At 37.7% G+C, this 25,426-nt stretch overlaps 1 protein-coding gene across 1 annotated transcript; it reads left to right on the plus strand.

Moving 5' to 3' along the window:
* Nucleotides 1-2,097: 2,097 nt before the first annotated feature.
* wnt3a (wingless-type MMTV integration site family, member 3A) lies at nt 2,098-24,204 on the plus strand. The gene is made up of 4 exons (XM_052128939.1): nt 2,098-2,233; nt 11,944-12,185; nt 22,982-23,247; nt 23,725-24,204. The coding sequence occupies exons 1-4, from the start codon at nt 2,160-2,162 to the stop codon at nt 24,202-24,204; spliced, it is 1,062 nt and encodes a 353-aa protein (XP_051984899.1). The 5' UTR covers nt 2,098-2,159.
* Nucleotides 24,205-25,426: the final 1,222 nt, after the last annotated feature.

Here is a 25,426-nt window from a genome sequence, read left to right on the forward strand (position 1 = left end):
TAAGGAAGTAAATTCGGTCACAACTTCCGTTTCATACCAACCTTAATTTATGTCTTCTAAAAACCATCTAATCCATTTTGGGTGAGAACAGACCTCCTTTTTCAATGTACATCTTGCCATTGCAGTCTCTAGTCATGATCATGATTTCAAGCTCAATTATGCTTCCTAGAGCTTGACACTTGCACAGAGCACTAGATGGTGCAAGGAAATGTAATCAAGCTTGAAGCCATGATCGCCAAGAGACAGTTGATCTCAAGATTTATGGTGTAAAAGGAGTTATATTTTTGTCTGTTCTCAAACAAAATGGATGAGATCACTCCAGATGATATGGATTTAACCACTACAGTGGTTTGGATTACTTTATGCTGCCTTTATGTGCTTTTGGAGCTTCAAGGTTTTGGTCACATTCACTTGCATTGATAGAACCTACAGAGCTGAAGTATTCATATACAAATCTTTATTTGTGTTCTGCAGAAGAAAGAAAGTGGGTGAGTATATGATAAGAGAATTTAAAATGTTTGGGTGAACTGTCCATTTAATGGTTGCTGCTACTCATCGCCACTAGATGGCGACATATGTAACAGAAATGTTCAAACTTTGACTCCGCGTTTAAACCTTTGCGTATTTTAGCTGCAATCGTTCATTTAATTAGAAAATAAATGAGGTTTTTAATGAACGCATGAGAAAATGAGTGAACGAATGAATCGAATATTATTTATCAAACAAAGAGCCATTTATAAAGAATATTTAATACATTCTGAGGTAAAACGTGACATCATAATAGTGAACGTGATATAATTGTTTAATTTTACATTATGACGTAAACAATTCAAATGTTTTTATGAAAAAATAATATTAAAAATAAAATAAACCACCTAAAACATGAACATTAAATTATTATTTCTGCCAATATGTATAAGTTTATTACTTTTATTTGGGATTTATTTGTCTAAGGAATTTAGTTATCTCGTTATTGAATTTCCCATTATGTCAAAATATGCAGTCTCATGTAATAGTTGATATATTGTTAATAATTTAATTATGAGTTTATAGTTAATATTCGAGAGGAATTCTAGGAATAGATCTAAAAATAAAATGTATATGTTAGGGACAATGAATGATTCATGGTTTTACTATTACTAGAACTCTCCATTTGATCTAGATAAAGCACCTGTTCCACCACAATTCGCATCTGATCAGGTGTGAGTCGGGGATCAATGAATATCAATATACCGGCTGAATACACGTTCAATCGGAATTTTACTCTGAAACTTGTAGAAATGTTGCAAAATCTTCATGCAAGAGAAAACGTTTCCCATTTGTAGGAAATGCGACAAATCAGCATTATATTTTGCAATTGATTTTTCCCCCCTTTCAATTTTAATTACAATAATAATCAACAGAAAAGAAAATGTAACGGTTTGAATATTACACTACGGATCACCAATTCCAGTTTGAGTTATAGCATGCTGCGTTAATAGAATTAATCAACTTTATTTCAAAGTAAAAATTCATGTTTAAAACTTCGAAATACTGCAAAGTCCAAACGGTCGATAATGTAACCATAGATAAATGAAACATATTCATTTGTGCCTTTTTACTATTATTTTTAATAACAAAATAGTTAACAAAATTCATGATCTCAACAAAACGAAAAAGGCAATACTGAAAGAAAAACTAACACAAGGCACGCAAGCAATTCACACGTTTTCATTTTTGCATATGAGGGGCTTCAAGCCAGGGGGTGAAATCCGGACAGGTTGTTATAGCTACCCAATCCACAGGGGTTCACCCCCACCCACCCTTAAACAACCTTATATATATATAACACACAAAGCCAATAACTATTAAATCGCTGTCCTGAGCATGCACCTCATTCCAGTTCAGGCTGACTGACTGAGTGACTGTATCATCAGAATTTCCCCCGTGGCAAAAGCCTCTGATTGGGTCCGAACGCAAAGCTGCTTTCAACTTTAATATGTGCCTCATGAACGCGCACAGGAGTCGGCAGTAGGATTATCGGAGAGAATTATCGCTCATCATCACCTTGTGTTTTCTCATTGACAAACGCGGGCGAGTGTGTGTGTGTGCGTGCGTGCATGCGTGTGTGCGTGAGTGCGTGTGTGTGTCTGTTGAAGCCAACTTTGATATATTGAAGGATGATATATCTTGGATATTTCCTCTTTCTTTTTACTGGGCTCACGCGTGTCCTGGCAAGCTACCCGATATGGTGGTAAGTTTTTTTGTTGTTTTATTTTTTATTTAATTTTATTGTATTTTTTTTTAACCTTTCTCTGTGAAATACACTGAGTTATGTATTCTCGACAATGTATGACAAGCATTCAACTTGACAATGATTTGGGAAATTTTTCAGAAAGTGTCTATGACGTCAGCTGTCAACAATATACAGGTATTAAAAAGATGATTAAAGTAAATTTGATGATCATCAGGGTCCAAATGGAGCTTGACATCTATCTATCTGTCTATCTATCTGTCTATCTGTCTGTCTGTCTATCTATCTGTCTATCTCTGTCTGTCTGTCTGTCTATCTGTCTCTATCTGTCTGTTTATCTCTGTCTATCTGTCTATCTGTCTATCTATCTGTCTGTCTGTCTATCTATCTATCTCTGTCTGTCTATTTCTGTCTGTCTGTCTATCTGTCTCTCTATCTTTGTCTGTCTATCTATCTATCTATCTATCTATCTGTCTATCTATCTATCTATCTGTCTATCTATCTATCTATCTGTCTCTCTATCTTTGTCTGTCTATCTATCTATCTATCTATCTATCTATCTGTCTATCTATCTATCTGTCTATCTATCTATCTATCTATCTATCTGTCTGTCTGTCTATCTATCTATCTATCTATCTCTGTCTGTCTGTCTGTCTGTCTATCTATCTATCTCTGTCTGTCTGTCTGTCTGTCTGTCTATCTATCTATCTCTGTCTGTCTGTCTGGCTGTCTATCTGTCTGTTTGTCTATCTATCTCTGTCTGTCTATCTATCTGTCTGTCTGTCTATCTCTGTCTGTCTTGCTCCAGTTAATATTTTTGTGAGCACCTTACAATTAAATTGCAGGATAAACTTTATCAAGAATGGCCTTTGATATGTGTAAACAAAATTTTTCATTATTAATTTATTATTTTCAACTATTTAAAAAAAAACATAAAATAAAAATGACTTTTTGTTGTTGATGAATTTGTGACAAGGTGGATGTCAAACTCTTTCAATAAAGCGGATATTTATTCTGAATAATCAATAAATAAATTAATAAATATTGTATTTGTGCCATCATCGATTGATGTTGTTAATGTAGCTGTTTAATTATTTTCTTTTTGTCAGATGTAAGCTTTCTGAATTAGTTTAGAATTATTGTATATTCGACACTCGAAAGTTCATGATTTGAATTATTTTGTTTTAAGTAAAACCCTTGTAAAAATTAAAATAAGAAGTAAAATTAAATAGGTTTTTGTAGCTGAGGAAGTTAGACATATTTTAAAGGCCTTTAGACTCTCCAACTGATTGTAAAGGATATTGTGGCGAATTGTATTTATTATTTGAGGCCATATTTAATCAAATTCAATAAATGTACATTTCTCCTACTATAACTTCAGAATTGTGTAAAAAATCTCACACAGTTACATTGCAGAACTGACACATATCAAACATTCAAGCAGTTTTCAAGAACCTCTCCACCAAATGAACTCACATACTTAAAAGATCATTGTTTCAAGGAGGCAAGACAATAAAGCTGAGTTTTCTCAGTGGTTGTAAAAGCTGTAATTGAGATGGTCATTAGTCACGGTCCAGGCAACTCTTTTTAGTTAATTGTTGTCTGTCTGACAAAAGCTGAAACTGAGAAGAGCATCCAGAAATGTATTGTTTATTATGGGTAGCCAACGCAGGGGTGCGCTGGACATAAGTACTACCATCATGATATAAACCAACAATCAAGAAAAACCTATCAACCAATTGAGGTATAAAGCTATAACCATTAATAAATCAAATCAAGCTGTTTATTTATTGCCTCTGGAGTTGCTTGTTTTTCAACAATCAAAGTCAGGTTCGAGTTAAAATCTGAGAGTTTAGATGTCTTGTTTGACTGGGACAAACCAATGCTGTTTTTTATTTATTTATTAATATGCTACTTTTTTTTGCTATTGCAAGATTCGCTATCTCATCTTGTTCAAAGATTGAACTGAATGTTATTCTGGCTGGTCAAATTCCTCAATTGGTAGAATTTGGCACTAGCAACACCAATACCATAGTTACAATTAATATACTATAAATGTAAAACAATCAAATACATAAAGCTAGCTTATCTATAAATATAGCCATTTACTTACATGGTTTATGATTGCTAGATTGAATTCTTAGGTAGATTTATCCCAGGTAACAAGTGCTTTAAGAAACATTCAATTTCCCCTCAAAGAAACGACATGCGTCAAAACGTATTTACATCACTGGGCAATTTGACTCACAAGGGTGGCCTGCGGTTCTCTAGTTGAGAGAGTAATGTGATGTGATATGATAACCTGCAGCCGTGCTAGAGCTGTGGCGAATGTGCTTATACCGTAAGGCTGGTAATCGCTATGCACAGAAGCTTGAAAGCAAGCCATTTTGCTATTACTAAGAACTCTTGACAGTTTTAGTTTGTTCATGGTGTAATTTTACATATATCACCTGGACAACAGCTTACCCACAACCTAATTTAGCATTTTGCTTTGCATCGGTGTGAAGGTTATTGATAAGGATGTGAATCATTAGGAATTTAACATTTTGGTTCCATTTTAGATGCCACTCTGGTTATTTTACAATTCCATTACACATTATTTTAGTACTTGAAGAAGCACCCACCGTTTGAATGTTAACCATTTTGGTTTGGAATTTATCGATTTCTTCTTCCGATTCCACTTAATGTTTCCAGTTCCTTAACAATTCTGGTACAGATTCATTTAGCACTTGAAGAAGAGCCCTCTTTGGAATGTGAACAATTTTATCTAGTATGGAATTTAATGATTTTGGTTCTGATTCCACCTATGATTCTGGTTCCTGAACAATTCCATGTAAGATTCATTGCATACTTGATGAAGAGCCCACCTTAGGAATGTGAGCAATTTTCTTTTGGAATTTAATGATTTTGGTTCTGATTCCACCTAAAGATTCTGGCTTCTGAACAATTCTGTTACACGTTCTTGTAGTACTTGAAGAAGAACCCCTCTTCGGAATGTGAACAATTTTAGTTTAGAATTTAACAATTTTGGTTTGAAAAATAGCCCCGCTTTGGAATGTGTATCTGTACAAAGAGCCCCACTTTGGTATGATTATCTGTACTTACACATTGTTAAGTATATGATAAACCATTCAATAACACTGATTGAAGTTTCACAACCCCCAAGTGCACTGTAACAGTTCTTGGTTGATTTAGAGTTGGACATGACAACAGTAATGAAGTCGAAAATTCACTCCAAATCATTCAGCAAATGAGCGATTGACTCACGACTTTGAGACTTTTTAACCAATCACTAAAATAACTTACTCATTTTGTTGCATCTAACCAGTGAGGACAACACTGGTTGAGTAGCGGCATAGGAAACACCGTAGTTTAGTGCGGTGTTCCATCTATATTGGCCATAGAATGCAGACAGCTAAGAACAGATAACGGAGATGAACATCGTAAAAATATTGGAATATAAAAAAAATAGAACCAGTTCTGAATAAGAACATGTTCTCGGTTCCCATCCCAAGTTATTGCATGGGGCATGAATGGAGCGCTAAGACAGGTTCATGGCTTCCTGGATCTCCGCATGACATGGTGTTGCCTGACTGCACCCTACAACCTCCCCCCGCACTCCACCTTTAAAGATAAATACCTGGAGGTGAAAGCTTGCCGCACATTCCTTCTCCCAAACACTTCTCTCTTGATGTCAAAGTCGACTCTGTAGCCCCGGGGCCTACAAGTAAAGTGGTAATTCAGAGGTGCACTTGCTTGGGCTTGCTGAAATATGCATTAAAACCTAGACTGGATACACTTCAGATGAAAAGTGAGCAAATATATGTAAGACTCCACAGAAAAGGGAATGCTCATTTCTGCCCCTTTGTCTTTTAATTACCCCAGTTTAAGAGATTTGGTTAAGCAAAGATGGTAATGTTCTATAAGGTTAAAGGTGGATGTCAATGGTTGGGATTTCACAAAAATATGACATCTTGGCATGGCCGCAGTGTTCAAAGATAAGGAATGCTATGAGTTCCACGGCTTAATGCAAATGAGGACAACCTCATAAACGCTTTGTTTAGTTTGATTATTTCTACAGATAAAGATAATCATGTCTGAGAAATACCAGCTTGTACAGTATCAACAGATTTTAGTGATACAGTACCCAGAGATAGACGACACTTGTTTTGACAGATAATCACACTTTTCGACTTAATCGGTTATCGGTTCCTTAGTATCATGAGGAGTGGTGGTGGCGTAGTGGGCTAAAGCGCTGAGCTGGTAATCAGAAGGTCGCTGGTTCGATCCCCACAGCCACAACCATTGTGTCCTTGAGCACTTAACTCCAGGTTGCTCCGGGGGGATTGTCCCTGTAATAAGTGCACTGTAAGTTGCTTTGGATAAAAGCGTCTGCCAAATGCATAAATGTAAATGTAAGTCTACTGATAAGTGGTAAAATCTCATTTCAAGTCTCAGTTTGGAAACATTCCACTTAATTATAATTTACTTTATTTGCCAATTATAATATTATAATTTTGTATTACTATTATTAGTAATACTTTACAATACGGTTCCATTCGTTCTCATTAGTTAATACAATAGGTTGGTTCTTTAAAAATGTAGTTTTGTGATCATTAATTTATTGTAAAACATAATATGCATATGATGTTTTTATTGTTGTAATTTGAAGTAGTTCTCGCAGTAATTAACAATAGGTTCTGCTTTTCAGTTATTGTACACTTCAACATTAAAGTAATTGGTGTTGGTTATAAAATATAGGTACGATATCTGTTGATCTCGTACGGTAACATTAGTACAGTGATTTCAGAACGTTCAGGAGTTCATAGTGCCCAAAATGTGAAGATAGTCCTTTATTTACCACTGTCAGAATTCAACTGTGTTGTGTTTGGAGGTCTTGGTTTCTCTGTTCTTACCGAATAATGATCTCAATTTCATGTGCTACGCCAAATGAGAGGGGTAGACACACACCCAAGACAGCTGAGCGTGAGGACTGTCACTGATACACCTGTTCGCCTCACTCAGCACCGGTGACGTCTCGAATTCATCAACTTCTGGCAGAGCACAATAACACAGTATGAGGTGGTGATTTTAGCCGTCAGCAGAGCCTATTAATTATCACTTTATTCTTGACTGCAGTCTACCTGAGGGCTGTCCACACATGAAAAGAAATCTTTGCTCACAAACCGCTTATCTGCTAAAAACAAACAAAAAAACAAACATTGAGGCAGTTCTGGCTCTCAGTGGCGATTTGTCAGGGCCAGCAAGGCCTTCTCTGCTGGCCTAACATGCCAAATAAATAACTATATTTCATCCTTTCATTCTCAATCACCTTTTTAATCAACGTTTAATGTATTTATTAAGTAATATCGATAAATGAGTTTGTTTCCACATTACATGATATTAAAGCTTGTTTAACAAATGCCTGCAGAAACAGGTGTATAAAACATTATAATCTCTTTTGATAATCAAACACCTGAAGCACAAATGTTAGCGCTGCAGCATGTTGTGTTGCTAGGAGACTTCTCTAATGAGAGTCAAACCCCTGCTAAGCTAACGGGAGCGTTGCAGTTCCCAATATCGGGGAATGGAATGCATTTATGGTCGGAGAAATCAAGTCGGAATATCTCAAATCCAACTTGAATGGAACGCAGCATAACCGTGTACCCTGATGAAACTAAATTTATTGCAAGCAACATTTAAATCGCAAATATTATTAGATACATTTTTCCAAGTATTATAGACCTCCTTTGTAGATTCATATGAAAAATTATGATTTTTGAATGTCTGTTCGGGAGACAAACCCAGTCAAGCTGCAGGTAAAATTAAGATTGCTTGAGCATTAAGTGTTGTTTCAAGTTCTGGCTTTCATGCGTGGACGTGTTTTTAAAATGTCAATTGGTATTATTAGTTAGCTGTGACATAATGTATGATGCCCAAAGGCTTAGGGTGTCTTATTCATTGTGAAACTTTGTTTTCTTAATGGCATGAATCACACTGAAGGTCAAGACTTTAAATGCACAGCCCGCAACTGCTCGCTATAGAATCACGATGGAAGCTGCCATAAAACAGCCATTTTACACAAACCTGTGACCACCAAATCTAATTTCATGTTAATGTAAGCAGCTCCTGGTAAGGATAATGAACTATATTACTTGAGTATATTACAGTGACTTAAGCTTAAGCTTAATCATGGCTCAACTGAATAAAATTAATGTAATACAGCCTCTCATGGCTTATTGGGTAAATCTCATTAAACCAGTCAAGTACATGTAGTAGTCATATTTCACCCCAAAACAAGGGCGTAGCCAGAAAATTACATTTGGGTGGGCCTCAACAGAGGCCTTAGCAACAGGAAGGGGGCGCATTCAAACTTCTTTTACACTTTGAGAAAGCAGAACTTGTGCATTTTTAACTATTTTATCAATATATATTTGAAATAAAAACAATCTCTAATATTCTGGTTGGGCCAGGGTCTAATATGGCCCACCCTTGACTATGCAGTGCCCCATTTATTTTAAAAGAAATAAATGAATTTTCATACAAAATATGTATTTTTAATAATTAAATAATTGTAAAGAAAAAGCCCCTTTATGCCCGTTTTCATTTACTGAAGAAAATAATTATATTGGAATTAAGTAATTATACATCGTGGTAGTTTTTATTTTAATGTTATATATTGTAATTGATTTAAATAAAAACAACATCAATGAATTACAGCTTTTTTTAAGTATTTAAAGTATTGAAAAATACAACAGTACAGTAATGAGAATCTTGCTAGATGTCCCGTGCTATTGGTTTGAGAGGCTACTTGGCCCCAGAGGCAAAGGACAGACAAAGGCTAAGAAGAGTTCTTAGTTCTTAGCTGCTTAGCAATGTCTTGCATGTGTACGTTTTTGTCCTATACATGGTCTGACTCTTTAGGACAGTGTACTTTCTGCAGAAGTTTAGAAAATACTTATGTACAATGACACCCAATGGAATTTGTATTGGCCAACAAGGTTGATCTAAGGTTGTTCCTACTGTAGAGCTTTTGTTGCTTGTCGGATGCAGTTTGGCTGATGTGAAAACGCTTTCCAAAGTCAAGTGCGCATCAGCAAACCGTACCCGAGTAAAATGTTACGATCATGTGAACTCCAGTATTGTTCACAATTGATATCAAAGTAATCCATCCTAACTCATGGAAAGGAACTTTTATTTATAACGTAAAATTTGTATCTCTGCATGGTCCTGATTTCTCAATGTTGCTTATCACCGAATAAGTTACCCATAGAGGGTAGTTTTCATTCTTTGCAATGCATATATCCACTGCAGACAAATGCAAGTGCCGCTCTGTGCGTGAAAAGTTTTGATGGTAAATACTTCAATAATAGCATGAAGTTGGCATCTTCTCCTTTGGAGAGGTTACCTTGTTAAAGCAGGTACAATGCTGCTTCTACTACTCCAGCATTTACTGCGTTTCAGAAAAAAAAAAGAAAGCTGGGGGGGCAGGGATGGAATCAAACTCTGATTTGGACCAAGCAATCAAATCAAGTGTGAAAACAGCCTTAGGCATCATCCATTTCCGTAACAGACAGAGATCCATAGCTTCCCCAACATAACAATGGATGAGAGGAAGTGTTGTGGAATGCAGAAGGCAGAGGAACTGGTTGGTGGCAGGTCAGCTGATGAGGGAGTGTTGTAGTCTTTGTCACTGAGAGAGCCCTTCAGGTCTAATGACTGCTGGCCAGGGGTCAGCAAGGGTCCCGATTGTGTTGATTATTAATCAGACCATAACTGGTGAACACTCACATCTAATTGAGACTGCTCATTTCTTTGCAGACACTTCTCTGCAAGTTGAAATGCAACAGTTAAAAAGAAAATAAGCATGGCAGATATATCAAGTAGTCTGAGAGACATGTTATCTGCCAGTGCCAATAAATGTAAAAATGTATACATCTTCCTATGCAGATAAAATGTGATGATAAAGATTGACTGACATAAGCATTTTTCACAAATATGTAATGTACATTTTTTTTCATTTGGTTGATTTAAATAATCAACAATATTTGAAACACATTTAAATTTAAAATAAAATTTCAATTAAAATTTGTACATATTAAAAAAGAACATTAAAGTGTTTAGCAAATTTTTTCTGTCATTAAGTACAGCTGTTGTATTCTACTTCTTTCTAGATTAATTTTTACATCTGAAATCAGTAAGTGCTCAAAATGAATAGGATTGGATGGTTTTTGGCATACTGGAGCATAATCAAATACAAAATGCCAAATAAAATCTTGTTTTGAATTTATCATTGTTCAGGTAGGGTTAAAGTACTTTGTTCATTGGCCAGAATGGTTTTTCCATTGTACATATTTTCCACATTTCAGTGTGGTTTAGACTGCAATAATGCACATTCAAGTAAACATTAGTCAGACATTAAGAATATAACTTTTTAATTGATCAAAAGTACCAATATAGCCTTTTATCACAGAGTTAGTTTTACCCATTGTTTAATATGTATATACAGTATATATACAAAATATTTGCACTGCTAAATATGTGAGCATGTGTGTCTCTTTCTTCACTACTCATAAAAATACAAATTATAAACATATTGTATGTTATAACAAGCATTGACAACATAAAATCCTGGAAAAAAATTTGCAATACAACTAGTAACTAGAGTTTACAAACTTTCCACATCTTAGCAATGGAAACTCCACTGAGCGTGTCAGCACATGTAGCATCTTAGCCTTGTGTCATCAAAGAACGGTCGAGTTCAAACTACTGTAAGTCAAGCATCCTCTGATGCTCAGCCAGACCCGAGTGCACTGTCATTACATGAAGCCACAGACCTATTTCACTTTTGGACAGTTTAAGGATGTCGGTGGCCTTTAATGACAAGGTACCTGTCCCGCACTGTGAACCCTTGATCAGTATACTGCTCCCGTCTCACCTGGGTCTTTCATGTTTGTTTACCACTTAGCAACATGTGGTATGGCTTTATCCGAACCCCTCCCACAAGACAAAAGATTGCTTTTACAGATTCGAACAACAAACAAAAACACAATAATTCCTACCGTGATGTGGTACAAATGATGCCAAGTGTCCGATTGATCTCCTCATTTTGGGATCTGGAGTCCATTCATTGAAGAGTAATCACAATATACCTTGATCCTATAATTGTTCAAATTACACTATTATGCCTATTTCAACAAGCTTTGCAGATGTAACACCTGCTCTAATGCTGTAAACATGAGCAGGCCATGAAGCAGGGTCTGTGTTTTGCGCTAATCTGGTTATTTTAAATTAAAGTACTTGCTGAAAAGACCAGCATTGCAGGTCACCAACATATGTTGTGTTCTGAATTCTGGTGTCCCCACCAGGCTTCTTAACTAGCTTAACTGTGTCAACCAGCTTCACCAAAAAACCATGCTCATTGACCATCTTCATGGCAATGCTGATACACCAGCTCGATCAGCACTATCTACTCTGATCTAAGCTGGTCTTTTCAGCAGAGATTTGTCACATTCAATAATTTTTGTGTACTCTGTGATGCTGTTTTTACTCATTAGTGGCTGCTACATTAATTGTCATGGACAGCGTGATGGATTTACCTATGCAAATTTGCTTGGTAGTCAATCTGACCTCTGGAATCTATTTCAAGTGGCACATCAACTATCTGGTTTGTACCAGACAATTCCTCACCTTTGTGTTTTCCCCGGCAGGTCTCTAGCGGTGGGCCACCAGTATACTTCTCTGGGTACCCAGCCCATCCTGTGCAGCTCCATCCCTGGCCTCGTGCCCAAACAGCTACGCTTCTGCCGCAACTATGTGGAAATCATGCCCAGCGTAGCAGAAGGTGTGAAGATCGGCATTCAAGAGTGCCAGCACCAATTCCGTGGCCGCAGATGGAACTGCACGACAATCAATGACAACCTGGCCATCTTCGGACCAGTGCTGGACAAAGGTAGGACTACGATGAGAGACGGAATTGAAATTAATGGGAATAGAGGGCAACAGTGCCCTCGCAGTTTTTCAGCCATCTTAATTTCTTTGAGTATTTTTCCCATTCATTTCTCCCATTTCATAAAAGAGTTCCAAGTCATCAACCAAACCAACCATATCACAGTTAACCTACCATTTTGCTTTGAAGCAAAAAAGTATTTGAAAATTAGACCAAAAGACAAAAGTATAAGATTGTGTACTCACCGTCTTTTATGAGGGCATGATCTACACTTCTTTGAAGTATTGCAAATAACGTAATTTAAATAAAACTGATGGAAAAATATAAAACCATTGATTTAAAGTATAGAAACTAAATGTTTTAAAACAGAAACCTGGCTTTAACCAGAAGAATATATTAGTTTAAATGAGTCTACCCCCAGGTTATTGTAATAAACATGAGCCATGCCTGAAGTGATGAGAAGGAGGTGCTGCTACAATTTATAGTGACGTTTTTGAACTAATAATGCTTAATGTGGCATCATCAGCTATAAATAAAAAATCTCTGTTGACCTTTGCCCTTGCTACATATATATGTATGATATACATATATGTATATGATTTTCTATCAGATTGAGTAGTTACTGTCGATAGAGCTTTAATAGTTGGTGAATTAAGCATTCATATAGATAATAAAAATGAAAGATTGGGATTAGCATTTGTTGATATTCTCAACTTTCTTGGAGTCAGACAAAATGTGACAAACTCATCGCCATAATCATATGCTAGATCATATCAGTGTTGATGTTGATAATATAGAAATTCTGCCACAGAACGGTGACATATCAGATTCTGCAATCAGCTTATGTCACTCAATCTACACAACATTATCATTCAGGTAGAACTATTCTTTCGACCAATAAAGATAGCTTCACTAATAAACTTTCAGATTTGTCTCAAATACTCAGTAAGCCAAAAAGTTTTGAAGAACTTGATGTAGTCACAGAAAATATAAATATATTATTCTCTAGTACTCTTGATAGTGTCACCCTCCCCCCCTTCTATTAACGAAAATTAAAGAAAAAAGACCCACACCATAGTACAATAATCACAATCATGCTCTCAAGAGAGCAGCTCAGAAAATGGAGCGCAAGTGGAAGAATACAAAATTAGAGGTATATCACGGCATATGGAAGGATAGTGTCTCTAGCTGCAGACTAGCTCTAAAAGTTGCCAGGTCTACATATTTTAGCAAACTTATAGAAAATAATCACAACAATCCTAGGTGTTGATTCATTTCTGTGGCTAAATTGGTTAGGAATAAAGCCTCAACTGAATCAGATATTACATTGCACCACAAGAGTAATGACTTCATGAATTTCTTTACTGATAAAACTGAAATCATCAGAAATAAAATGTAAATTATGCAATCGTCTGCCGTAGCACCTCAGAAAAAGAGTGTCTCATAATTTTCCTCATGAGCAACTTCAATCCTTCGCTGTCATAGGTTATGAAGAGCTAACAAAACTTATCGAAACATCAAAAGCAACAACATGCGTGTTAGTTCCAATACAAACTAAGCTCTTCAAATTGGTGTTCCCTGTAATCTCAGAACCGCTTCTTAATATTATTAACTCCTCACTATCCTTAGAACATATCCCAAGAAACATTAAAATTGGCATTATCAAACCGCTTATTAAGGAGCCATAGTTTGATCTTGGAGAATTGGCTAATTATAGACCGATTTCAAATCTCCCGTTTATGTCGAAAATAATAAAAAGTAGTGTCCTCCCAACTATGTAAATTTCTATAGAGAAACTGTATATATGAACAATTTCAGTAAAATTTAGTACAGAAACTGCACTTATCAGTGTTACAAATTACTTGCTTTTATCATCTGATTGTGGTTGCATTTCTCTTCTAGTGATTTTAGATCTTAGTGCATCTTAGTGCTAGATCACAACATTTTATTGAAAATTATGTTGGCATTTGTAGACTGGCATTAGCATGATTTAGATCCTATTTATCAGACTGCTACCACTTTGTCCGACAAAAATAAAGGGTGGAGTGCCACAGGGATCAGTTTTAAGGCCTCTGCCTTATCACCTTATATACATTATCAGAATCGTGGAATAAGTTTCCACTGTTATGCCGACGATACCCAACTTTATATTTCTTTGAATTTTAATGCTAAAATTTCAGATATTTACAATTACATATGTAGTCTGAGAGTAGAGGGAGTCCGACTCATATGCATTATTTACAGTGCATCATGTGAGTGGGCAGTCGCTGCAGAGATCTTTTAGCACGCTTTGTTGGCTGCGATTTTCTGATTGGTGGATCTTTCTCTTTAGGTTCATAGTTAGAGTAGTTCTTCAGAAGGAATTCAGCTATTAAACACGGTTTCTATCAAATGTAGTTGAAATAATGCAGACTGATGGCTTTAACAGAAGTATATAAGTTATCACTACATATGTATTCTGCCTATGGAAAAGATGTATGGGGCTTTTACTTCCGGAATCCAATTGTTACACTCTGTTAGAGAGAGAGAAATAGAAAAGTACTAGAAGGGCCAATGGTGTCGCCATAACCCATTATATTCAGGAATTCTGGCCACTCAGGAAACACAAACAATGTATTTTACAATAGTCGGTGCTAAGGCCAAAATCTAAAGTGCACAGTGTGCCATGCTAATAATCTCAAAAAACAGCCAAATTGATAGTCCAAGCAAGTAGAATTTGGAGGGAGGAGTGTTTTTTTTTTTGTACACACCCCTGAGAGCATGATGAGACATTAATATTTTTGGTCCATTTTCCTGGAAATGAAAGACTACTTAGTCTGCTAAAAGATTTTTTTAAATAATGTCAACTTTTAGGAGTATACTAACACAAAGATGGCCTCGAAGTTACTAGACATGGATTAAAAGCCACAAAATCCAATTTTGATTTCACAGGGTCTTTAACTTCTACCTGATACTTACAGGTTTAAAAACCTATGACTTTCAAGATGTCATAGTTTCTCATTTCAGAGAAACAGAACAATATGAGTATCAGCCACCTTTATCCATCCCACAGTGACAGCTACTTAAAAACAATATTTTACTATTTGCCTCTTTGAATTCAGTGGCTATGTAACATTAGGCTTCTTAATTATAACTAAACTCCATTTGCAAACAGCTCTGATTAGTGAGCTTACTCTGTTGTTTGTGCACATTATTTATTTGACCCTCTCAAATCCCACTCTCAATGGGCATTAGTCAGTGGCACTGGACTATGACAGCTTGTACAGTTGTTGTGATGTAAAGTAGGTGGGTCATGTTTTGTTTGTTTCTGGCAAAGGGAATCCCCACATTTCTCACTGTGTTTTTGACAGTTAAGGTAATGCATCTTATAGTACCAACACTGATATCTCTTAAAGGCACATATAGCTTTTGTGTTACATACATACTTCACCTTGCAGTCAAAAGGATTACATTGCCAGCTAGTGTGTTTATCTAAGGTGAAGTTATGAATGTGATTTTTGGGTCTTTAATCAGCTAGGATTCTTGTTAAAGGCACAAGTCTGCACGTAAGACAGTAGAGTTTAGGGTTATGTTGATTTAACAACACGAAACAGCATTTCAGCAAGAATCTGAAATAATTGTTACTTGATTTTTGCGCTAAACTTAATTGTTTCATTACGAAATGTAAATTTTGCTAAGGTAAGCATCACCATCACTATTGCTCATACTTAGGTATAGGGCTTCAAACAAACTCCTAGCCCTAAATATTAAACTTTGGTGCATAGAGATCGCTTAGATCTCTTTTAGATCTCTTGTAAGCAATAAAAAAAGAAGCTAAAAATAAAATTCTCACCTGGTGGACGATTAAATGGTCAATAAAAACCATAGCCAATCTCAGATTCTCACATTGAAGAAGGGACCCATGTTATATCTGGGGACCGCAATACCATAGAGACTTGCTGGTGGGTTCTTTTGATCTGCCTATCCACCACATAGAACACCATAATAATGTGCTAAAAAAACACTTATAGCAACTGCATAGCAACACCTTGAAAACCATCTTGTAGACCCTCTTGGTCAAGCTGGTCAGAGCTGGTAGAACCCCTTGGACCAGCAATAAACCAGCTACCATGTTCCAAAAACATATTTTATTCAGTAGGGAGGATAATGATGATTTATTTTTGTTGGCACCTTCTTGTCAAATGACAATAAATATTTATAAGATATCAAACAGTTAAAAATAACTTACCTTCAGTGCAATCAAATAGTACTAAAAAAGCAGTACACTATTACCCATGTCATCAGTCACGAGATATTGCTCTGGTATCTCCAGGTTTTGAATGACGTAAGATATTTTTAATAAGATTTTGGCTTCCTGTTGCTGTTTTATTCCAGTTGCATTTCCTAAAAAGCACCAGCAGGTCTCTTGTACCAGTGAATTCCTCCCACAGTCTCAAGACTTTGTCACCACCATCATCAAGAGGGATGGTAAAGGATGAGGAAGAACAAGGGGTCAGAGTACAAGGGGCTGCGGGTGGGGTGAATACTGATAGCCAGCTACAGCGGGAGGCAGTGTGAGCCAAGCCAATTGCTTTTAATAAACTCTCGAGCAATTGTTACATTGATGGAGAGGGCTTGAGCCCAAGCGGGCCACTGATGATGGGAGGACTCCTCAGTTCTTCTCCATTGTAGTGTAAATAGCCCCCTCCATATCCCCTGCAGCTCCCCTCCTCCAGTTTAAATTGAAGGGGAGATTGGTCAGGACAGGGGTGATGGGGGGTTTTGAACCGGGTCAGTTTTCAGGGTCCAGAGGTGGCTTTAGTAAATCATTTTGATTGGATTAAAGCTTCTGAGGCTCTTAATAATGTGAGAGGTCAAAGCGGGTAGACTAAGTGCTTTGTTGGGGGTGGTTTAAGGGGTGCGTCAAAGCTCAGAAGCTTTTCATTGAGTTTAGAGAAGAGCACCTCTCACTTTCGTTCCTTTGTAACTGATGCCATCACTTTTGCGAAGCTAGCGCCATTGTGCGGTGGTTTAAGTGTCTGCGCCACAGACGGATGTATGTTGGTTTCCTCCTCTGTTTTGTGTTGGGCTGAATGGCGAGGTGGTCTTTGGAAGCTCTTTAGTTGCTTGTTACTGACAATCACAGCTGACATAAATCTGTCTGGGCTCTTTCAGTGGATGTGGATGATGATAATTCAGTATTCTAGGCCTATAACAGAAAAATGTATATTTGAAACAAAAAATAAAATACTTAAAAGTGGTATGTGTAATTTTTCAAATGTCAGAAATGCTATACTATTATACAGTCAACTAAAACACAAAAAGTGTAAACTCTTGGACTCCACGGTACAACGGGAGCACATCCACCTGACAGAGCAATTTTGGCTTGACTAATGGCATGAGTTTGGGGTGGTATGGCAAGGGGAGTGTTCAGGGAACAAATCTGAACACATATTTGATAAAAAAATTTAAAGGAACAGTTCACCCAATAAGGACAATTTGCTGATAATTTACTCACCCTCAGGCCATCCAAGATGTACCGGTATCTTGAGTTTCTTTCTTCATCAAAACTTTAAAAAAAATAATTTAGGATTTAATTTCAGGCCTCTTCCTTTAAACAATCAAGTGAATGTATTCCATTATTTGATGGTCCAAAATGCTTATTTAGGATGCATCAAAATAATCCACATGACTCCATTCGACAAATAAAGTTCTTCTGAACCCAAATGATTGATTATTTGTATTTTGTGTTGGCCTCTGTACATGCGCGCCCATGAGAGGGATGATGTAAGATCGTTGGTAAGGTCACGCATCACGTGGAGGATGAGGCAGGAAGCGCGTCATTGTTTACAAGAGAAGGAGCGCTGTACAAAAGTTTAATTATTTTTGCTGTAGATTTGTATAAGTGTGTTGTTCAGAGTGGTCATTTGGCGTGTGTATAATGGATGCTTCAACCTTCAGAAACCCCAAAGAAAATGCACGCCGGGAAAAATATAAACTTTTCTTTGATTGCTTATACATGATCATGAGCGATTGAAGCTCTGGCTTATCGAGCTGAACCTGGATATCAGTACACCCCTACATTCTCTCAAATATTGGAGGGTGTGCAGTGAACAGTTCAACCCCTGAGGATTTCAGACCATTGAAAGAAACAAAGGGTCGATATCTGAATTCATCGGCTGTGCTCGTGCTGTTTTTCCAGCAAACTCAGGTATGTGTGAAAACTTTGTCATTGTCATGCCTCCCTTGGGCTCTGCACCTCCCTCAGTGCTCCGCTCCTCATCACCCGATTTCTAATTCACCGCACCTGCACTCAATTCACTCTCTCATCACTGCCTGCATAAATAACTCACCTTCACGTCTTACTGTGTAAACCCTGTAAATCTCACTAATTCACTAACTACAACTTGTGTGGCTTGAATTCGTGACAGTCATATAGCCTATATATTTCTGCTAAAGAAAAAGCACAAGTAGATAATGCAACGGCATTACTCCAAAATAAAGGATCTTTGAAATAGTTTTGGTTGTGAACGGCGCTTGGTCTGTTGTCTGTGCAAGTTTCTCTTCGTAAACAATGATGCGCTTCCTGCCTCCTCCTCCGCGTGACATGTGACCTTACCAACAAGCGTACGTCATCCCCCTCAAAGTTAAAAAATTATATAAGTATTGTTTTGTTTCTAAAAATAATCAATCGTTTGGGTTCAGAAGAATTTTATTTGCCGACTAGAGTTGAATGGATTATCTTGATGCACCCTAAATATGCATTTTGGACCATCAAATAATGGAGTACATTCCAAGGAGGAGGCCTGAAATGAATCTAAAATTCTGTTATGATGAAGGAAGAAAATCTTGGTTGGCCTGAGGGTAAGTAAATTATCAGCAAATTTTCATTTTTGGGTGAACTATTCCTTGAAGTGTTGCTAACTACTACTGTACTTGAACTGCTTTAAATTAGAAGTAGCTTGTAGCCTGGGAGGCAACAGTTTCAAAGTAGCTTATACCAAGTTATACTGCATTTCATCTATCTTCTGAATATCTCATAGCAAGATTTTTGGCACCTAGCTTTGCTTGATTTGTATTTGTGTGTGTATATGACGGACCGCCTACAGTATTGCATTGTTTTGCAAAGTCAAATTGCCTCTCCAATCTCAGTCTCATCTATCTATTTCACAGGGCTGCCTCAGGCTACTTCTGCGTCAGTGCTCATTAATTTACATTATCCAAAGTGTCAAAACATGGCCCAGTGGAATCCGCTTGCGATGAAAGGAGAGTCAGTGCAGGTGTTTTAGAAGAGTGCTCGAGTTCGCCGAACACACCTTCAGCGGATAACATTGCTGGTCGCATGCGAGGTGTAATTGGACACCAGAATTAACTTGTTCTTACTCTCACTCACTGTTTTGTTGATATTTGAATCATTGGTTAAACTGAAAAGTAGTGACTTGTGCCATGAGAGATGAGGCAAATATAAAAAGAAAAGTGTCTTTTACGTAATTATACCACTATTATATTTTTTCTTGTTTACTCTTCAGCATTATTCAAATTATACTGTCAGATAAGATTTATTGTTGGTAGTGATAGACCAATACATTGGCAAAGCCAGTTAATCACCAAATATTTGGCAATTTTCCATCAGCCATTAACTGGGCCCATTTGGCTTATTAATATATTATTGATATATCAGTACTATGTCGGCCATTAGTCATCCTGCTCTCTAGATATCAATACTGGCATTTGCTTTAAAAAAACCACACACATTGATTTACCACTAAATATAAGTTTTGTCAGTATTAATATAATATGATAATATTTGTTCAAAACAGTCATTGGTGTACTTGTCGTTCAACAAGATATTAAGTTACATCTGGATGTCGGGTATTTTTTTTTTACTCCACTTTACTGTTTTTGCTTATTTTCTCCTAAATTTTTAATTCAAAGAGGAACATTTATTGTAAGAGAATTTGTGATAATGGTATATGGTATTATTAATTATTCTAAGCCTTTCCTCTCAATTTCCTCAGATGTTTAACAAGAAATAAAATTACATCTTGGTGTCAATGAAATGGTTCCCTTTTCATTGGCATTCCTCTGGGGCAGCAACCATTTTAACCAGCACCACAAAGTGAAGTAAAGGAATCCCATGACTCTTAATGCTAACACCCTCATCTAAACCAACTTTGCATGAGGTCAGGCTACCTGGGTTACGACCTCTGCTCTCAGGAGGAGAAACTGTTGCAATTTAGGATGTACCAAGGGCTCCTTTCATCAAATGCATGTTTAACTCTGTCGGGGGAGGTCTACTCACCGGTATATCATTAACTCTGTCCAGGAAAAAAAGAATGGGGTGTGGCAAACGTAGTTGATGGTTGGAACTTAGCCCCTCCTACTGAGCCCAACTCACCACACAATATCTGGGCGACCATAAGATTAAGCCAGAGAGAAAGCTCCTTTCACAATTCACACGCCCTTTAGATTGTTTTATTAATCCATTTCAATGGGGATTTCCCCAACTGCCGACAAGTGGGGTCCAGCCAATGCATAGTTCTCTGTTGCTATGACTTAACTTGGTCCCCACTAATCACTGGCAAGGGCAAATTTCATATAAAATATCGGGGGCCTTTTGTGCATGTAATTCACCATGACAGTGGTAGTACAATGGGGTATTCAGGGTCCCAGCAGGTAACAATGACCACTTGCCATGTGAGGGCCCAGCAAAGCTAGCCAGAAGGTGGGCAGCAGAGGCCAAATGTCACCACAAATGATCAGTCTTATCAAGCTTCACCTGCATTCTTTTATCAGGTAAAGCCTCACTACCACTCCAACATGTCTCCATATCTTTATCCATTTCTTATCCATTCTTCCTCTGGACATTCATCTGCCCCCTCTTTCAACCAACCCTATTTTCTATCTCTTCTTCATTTTTCAGGCCAGTCTGCCATGTCATTGTCAGCCAGCCTTATTTGACCCAAACTTTATTGGCTTCCTGATCATAAAATATGGGCCACTCAGTGGGTTTTAAATTGTAATTGAATGGTTCTTTCACACCGTGCCACCAACCACCACGTGATTGAGTTGATGGATACAAAAGAATGTTGTAGAAATAATTTAGTATTCAAAAACATAGAAGAATTATATAATTGGGGCAAATTCACGAAACAGTTGTGCAACTTCTGCGCATGGTATTTTAGCGAAAAACCTGCATCTTTTGTTTCTAACCTAGACCGATCTCACTGTGAATTTGGCTACAGTTGGTCGAAAGTTCTTGAGCTAAACTTGGTCTGTGGTTGGTCAGGTTTAACGTTGCGCAATTACCTCCTACGGAAATTAGACAGTAAACTGAATTTTGTTTAAAATAGAATTCTGTATAAATTTACTTTTAATCATGGCAGCAGTAATTCATCAAAGTTATTCATTATATATCCAAATGTGCCATGCAGTCAAGCGCACTTCAAAAAGCTGACTCAGGTGTCTGGAGCACAGTGGTGGATTCCCAGTTGTACAGTCCCTGTAAATTATACCAGATTTTTATAGTCTGGTGCATCCTCTGCAACCTAGCACTTTGAACTGGCCAACAAAACAGGAACTGTCCCATTCACTGTGTTCAACACAGATTGTTTAGGCATGTTTGTGCCTTATGTTTTGCATAATTCCTTTATGTAAATGCCTTTTGGGTGCTAAAACAACCTAGTAAGCATGTGTACAAAGTTATCAGAGGCCACAATTAATTCTGTGAATTCACCACACTGATTTTAGAAATGGCAATTTCAATCGAAACATCAAAAGGCACCAAATCTGTTTGTAGTTAATGAGCATTTTGGAATAAGAAATTTCTGCAACATCATTATCCACAGCCTTGATTTCTTTAACCAGTTAAAACCTGCAACAAATGAAGATTTGATTCATAATGTCTCCACATTTGTTTCCTTTCTCCTGCAAGTGCAAGACTGCACAAGACTACAAAGTATTTATCAAAATGTACCAACCTCATTAGCTGTCTGTTCAAAAACGCTTTTAAGTTTGCATGAGGCCCTTGTCAGCACGAATCGTCACAAAACCCCCTGTTAGACAGAATGTTGGAATGTCTTTAAGGTTATTATCAACCGAAATGTGTGTTGTTCATTTTTCATATTAATTCTGAACTTGCCATGTTTTGTCTTGCAAAGACCATTCAACAGTGAGTCTTAGCCATGAGTAATACAGGTCTATTTCCCCACCTCATAGTTGCTTAATTGACTCTTTCTAATTATAGACCTGTCAGCCTTGCACTTACCTCTTATCTGGAAGGATAGGCCTGATCTTCGCTGACTCATTCCTTAGTAATGCCACACAACGTCCACGATGAGACCTGAGCTAATTGCCTTTAGATGGAAATTCAACCGCACTCTCATAAGTGTTAAGTTGCTTTAATTAAATACAAAATTAAGTGTGCTATTTTTGGGATGTTAAAACACTTTTTCCTATCCCAGTTTAATATGCAGAGACAACTATAAGTAAGTCACCCATAGTTTGAAATCCATAGCTCCTTCAAAAATTGTAAAAATGGTTTGTTTGAGCATCCCGACCAGCCTGAAACAGCAACATTTTCACTAGCAATTGTGTGTTTAGAGTGGCATCTTTTTTGTCCAACCAATGGCAGATGGGGGAGTGTTTGGGAAACCTGCTTAAAAATAGTGGTCATTTTTGCAATTTTGCCTGGTGCCACTATTTCTATTAGAATAATAATGTCATGACAAAGTATTACATCTTCAAAATAACCCTTAATGTCTGTAGACATCCTGATGTGTAATGCATGAAGTAACAATATGTTCTGTTTATTTTGATAGCCACTAGAGAATCAGCATTTGTCCATGCAATAGCCTCTGCGGGAGTAGCATTCGCTGTGACTCGTGCTTGCGCTGAGGGATCGGCCAACATCTGCGGCTGTGACACACGGCGGAAAGGTCTACCGGGCGACGGCTGGAAGTGGGGTGGCTGCAGTGAAGATGTGGAGTTTGGTAGCATGGTGTCACGAGAGTTTGCTGATGCTCGTGAGAACAGGCCAGATGCTCGCTCTGCTATGAACCGCCACAACAACGAAGCTGGACGTGTGGTGAGCATTTTTTCTGGTTATGCTAACCTGATATTAACAAAGCTTTGGAGGTCCAAAGCTTATGTCTTAAAAAAACAGCCTACACTGGTTCGTTAGTCTCCTGCAGGCTAGTGTTTTGGATGGTTTTAGAGGGGTTTGGGGCACTTTCAGCTTATCAGGCTGCAAGACAAGTTAGCTTACCAGCTAAACCAGCTGAGCACCAGCTAGGAGGCTAGCTTAAAACTTCTGCTAGGTTGATTATGCTGGTTGAGCTGGTGGAAAACTTAGTTGTTGAAGTTGGCTAAGTAGCATGGTTGACCAAGGAAGTCTTGCTGGTTAAACATGTTGCCTGAACAAAAAGCCTGGTGTGAACACCAGCATCCTTAACGCAATATGCTATACATTATAGTAACATCTGTGATAAAGAAATAAAGCCTTGCAGATATTATGTGCAATCTTAGTTCTAAGATCAATATTCTGTCATTCTCTTTCCTCTAGTCAATCACTGATCACATGTACCTAAAGTGTAAATGTCATGGCCTCTCGGGCAGCTGTGAAGTGAAAACCTGCTGGTGGTCGCAGCCAGACTTTCGGGTGATCGGCGACTACATGAAGGACAAGTACGACAGTGCATCAGAAATGGTGGTGGAAAAACATCGGGAGTCAAGAGGCTGGGTCGAGACATTACGACCAAAGTACACCTTCTTCAAGCCCCCAACCGAAACAGACCTTGTCTACTATGAAACCTCGCCTAACTTCTGTGAACCCAATTCAGAAACTGGTTCCTTTGGCACTCGTGACCGTGTCTGCAACCTGACTTCACATGGTATCGATGGATGCGACTTGCTCTGTTGTGGCCGAGGCCACAACACCCGAACTGAGAAACGCAAGGAGAAATGCCACTGTATTTTCCACTGGTGCTGCTATGTGAGCTGCCAGGAGTGTACGCGAGTTTATGATGTCCACACATGCAAGTAAGTTGCTGTGGCTAAGGAGCCACCAAACCAAAACGAGGTTGGACCAGACATTTGGGGTTGCGAGCCCCCGAGAGCCTTTGCCGAAACTTGTGGACTGGTTGAAATGAGTTCTTTGTGGGTTTCGTGGTAAGACAACCACTGAAAGGGGATGTGGATAGTGAAGTGATTTTAGAAAGTTAGTCTCTGATAAGAATGCTGTGTTTACAGACAAAGACCCATAAAGGCTTCGATTTCCACCCTGACTTTTGTTGGAACCCAACATGCTTTGAAATGGGCCAGTTGTGCAGTTCTGGAAAGGGACTGAGGTTTTCCAGAGTCTGTTATGGGAAGGGTTAAGTGCAGGATCAGATTCCTGAAGAGTTAGGCCTTTGGGACCTAGACCAATTGTTTCTCCAAGTAAAGAACAGAAAACCTTTGAATGGGAGAGGTTTTGTCAGCATGTGGCAGCAAACTCTTCTGAGACTGGGAGGAACTCCACAAGAGGTACAGCGCAATCTGAATGCCAGGGTTTGCCCACAAGTGCCTCTGAAATTTGATAACAGTATCATTATTAGCAATAGCCTTACTACTAACACTATTAAAGAAGCTATGTGTATTATTTTTGATGCAAAGTGCATTCCAGCATACCTGAATATCAGCAAACACTGAAAACAACTTGCAATTTCCAAAACATCTTAACTTCCATATACTTCATGTTGTCTCTGTGTGTAAGACCAAACAAATGAACAAATGTATTCGGTTGAGTTTATTGTAAGTTACTTACATTAGGTTATCAATGCACTTCTACCTGAGTGAATGTCCACATATTGCTTATTTAACAGAGTTTTCTTTATCTTACTTTAAAACACTTTGAAAAGAACCTGAACGAATGAACTTAACTAAACAGTTAAACTCGGACAACATCAGGTTAAATGTATTGATGCGGATACTGTAATGCACCATTAACTATTCATTATTTTCCCCAAAGATCAATAATCTATTGAGCTTAAACAAACAGCCAATTAGACAGTTGTTACAAAGTAATATCTGTCTTCAGATGGAGCGGGATGTTCATTTACTTTATTTGTGTGACAGTATTATTAATATTTGACAGACATAGAGGTCCATGACATTTCACAATGAACATACAAGAAAATTGTGCATTTGTTCTGTAGCTGAAACACAACAGGCAGGGTCCAAAATTAACATTTGCCGAGCACCAAATTCCAGAAAAAATTGCCTTT

This window comes from Xyrauchen texanus, chromosome 6 (assembly GCF_025860055.1).
Source record: "Xyrauchen texanus isolate HMW12.3.18 chromosome 6, RBS_HiC_50CHRs, whole genome shotgun sequence".
NCBI classification, from domain to species: Eukaryota; Metazoa; Chordata; class Actinopteri; order Cypriniformes; family Catostomidae; genus Xyrauchen; species Xyrauchen texanus.

What these genes read in the sequence shown, in the direction of transcription:
- wnt3a (XM_052128939.1), top strand. Translation starts at nt 2,160, where the DNA reads ATGATATATCTTGGATATTTCCTCTTTCTTTTTACTGGGCTCACGCGT. An exon ending in GCAAGCTACCCGATATGGTG is followed by an intron (nt 2,234 to 11,943) that starts GTAAGTTTTTTT and finishes TTTCCCCGGCAG; the next exon opens with GTCTCTAGCGGTGGGCCACC. An exon ending in CGGACCAGTGCTGGACAAAG is followed by an intron (nt 12,186 to 22,981) that starts GTAGGACTACGA and finishes TTATTTTGATAG; the next exon opens with CCACTAGAGAATCAGCATTT.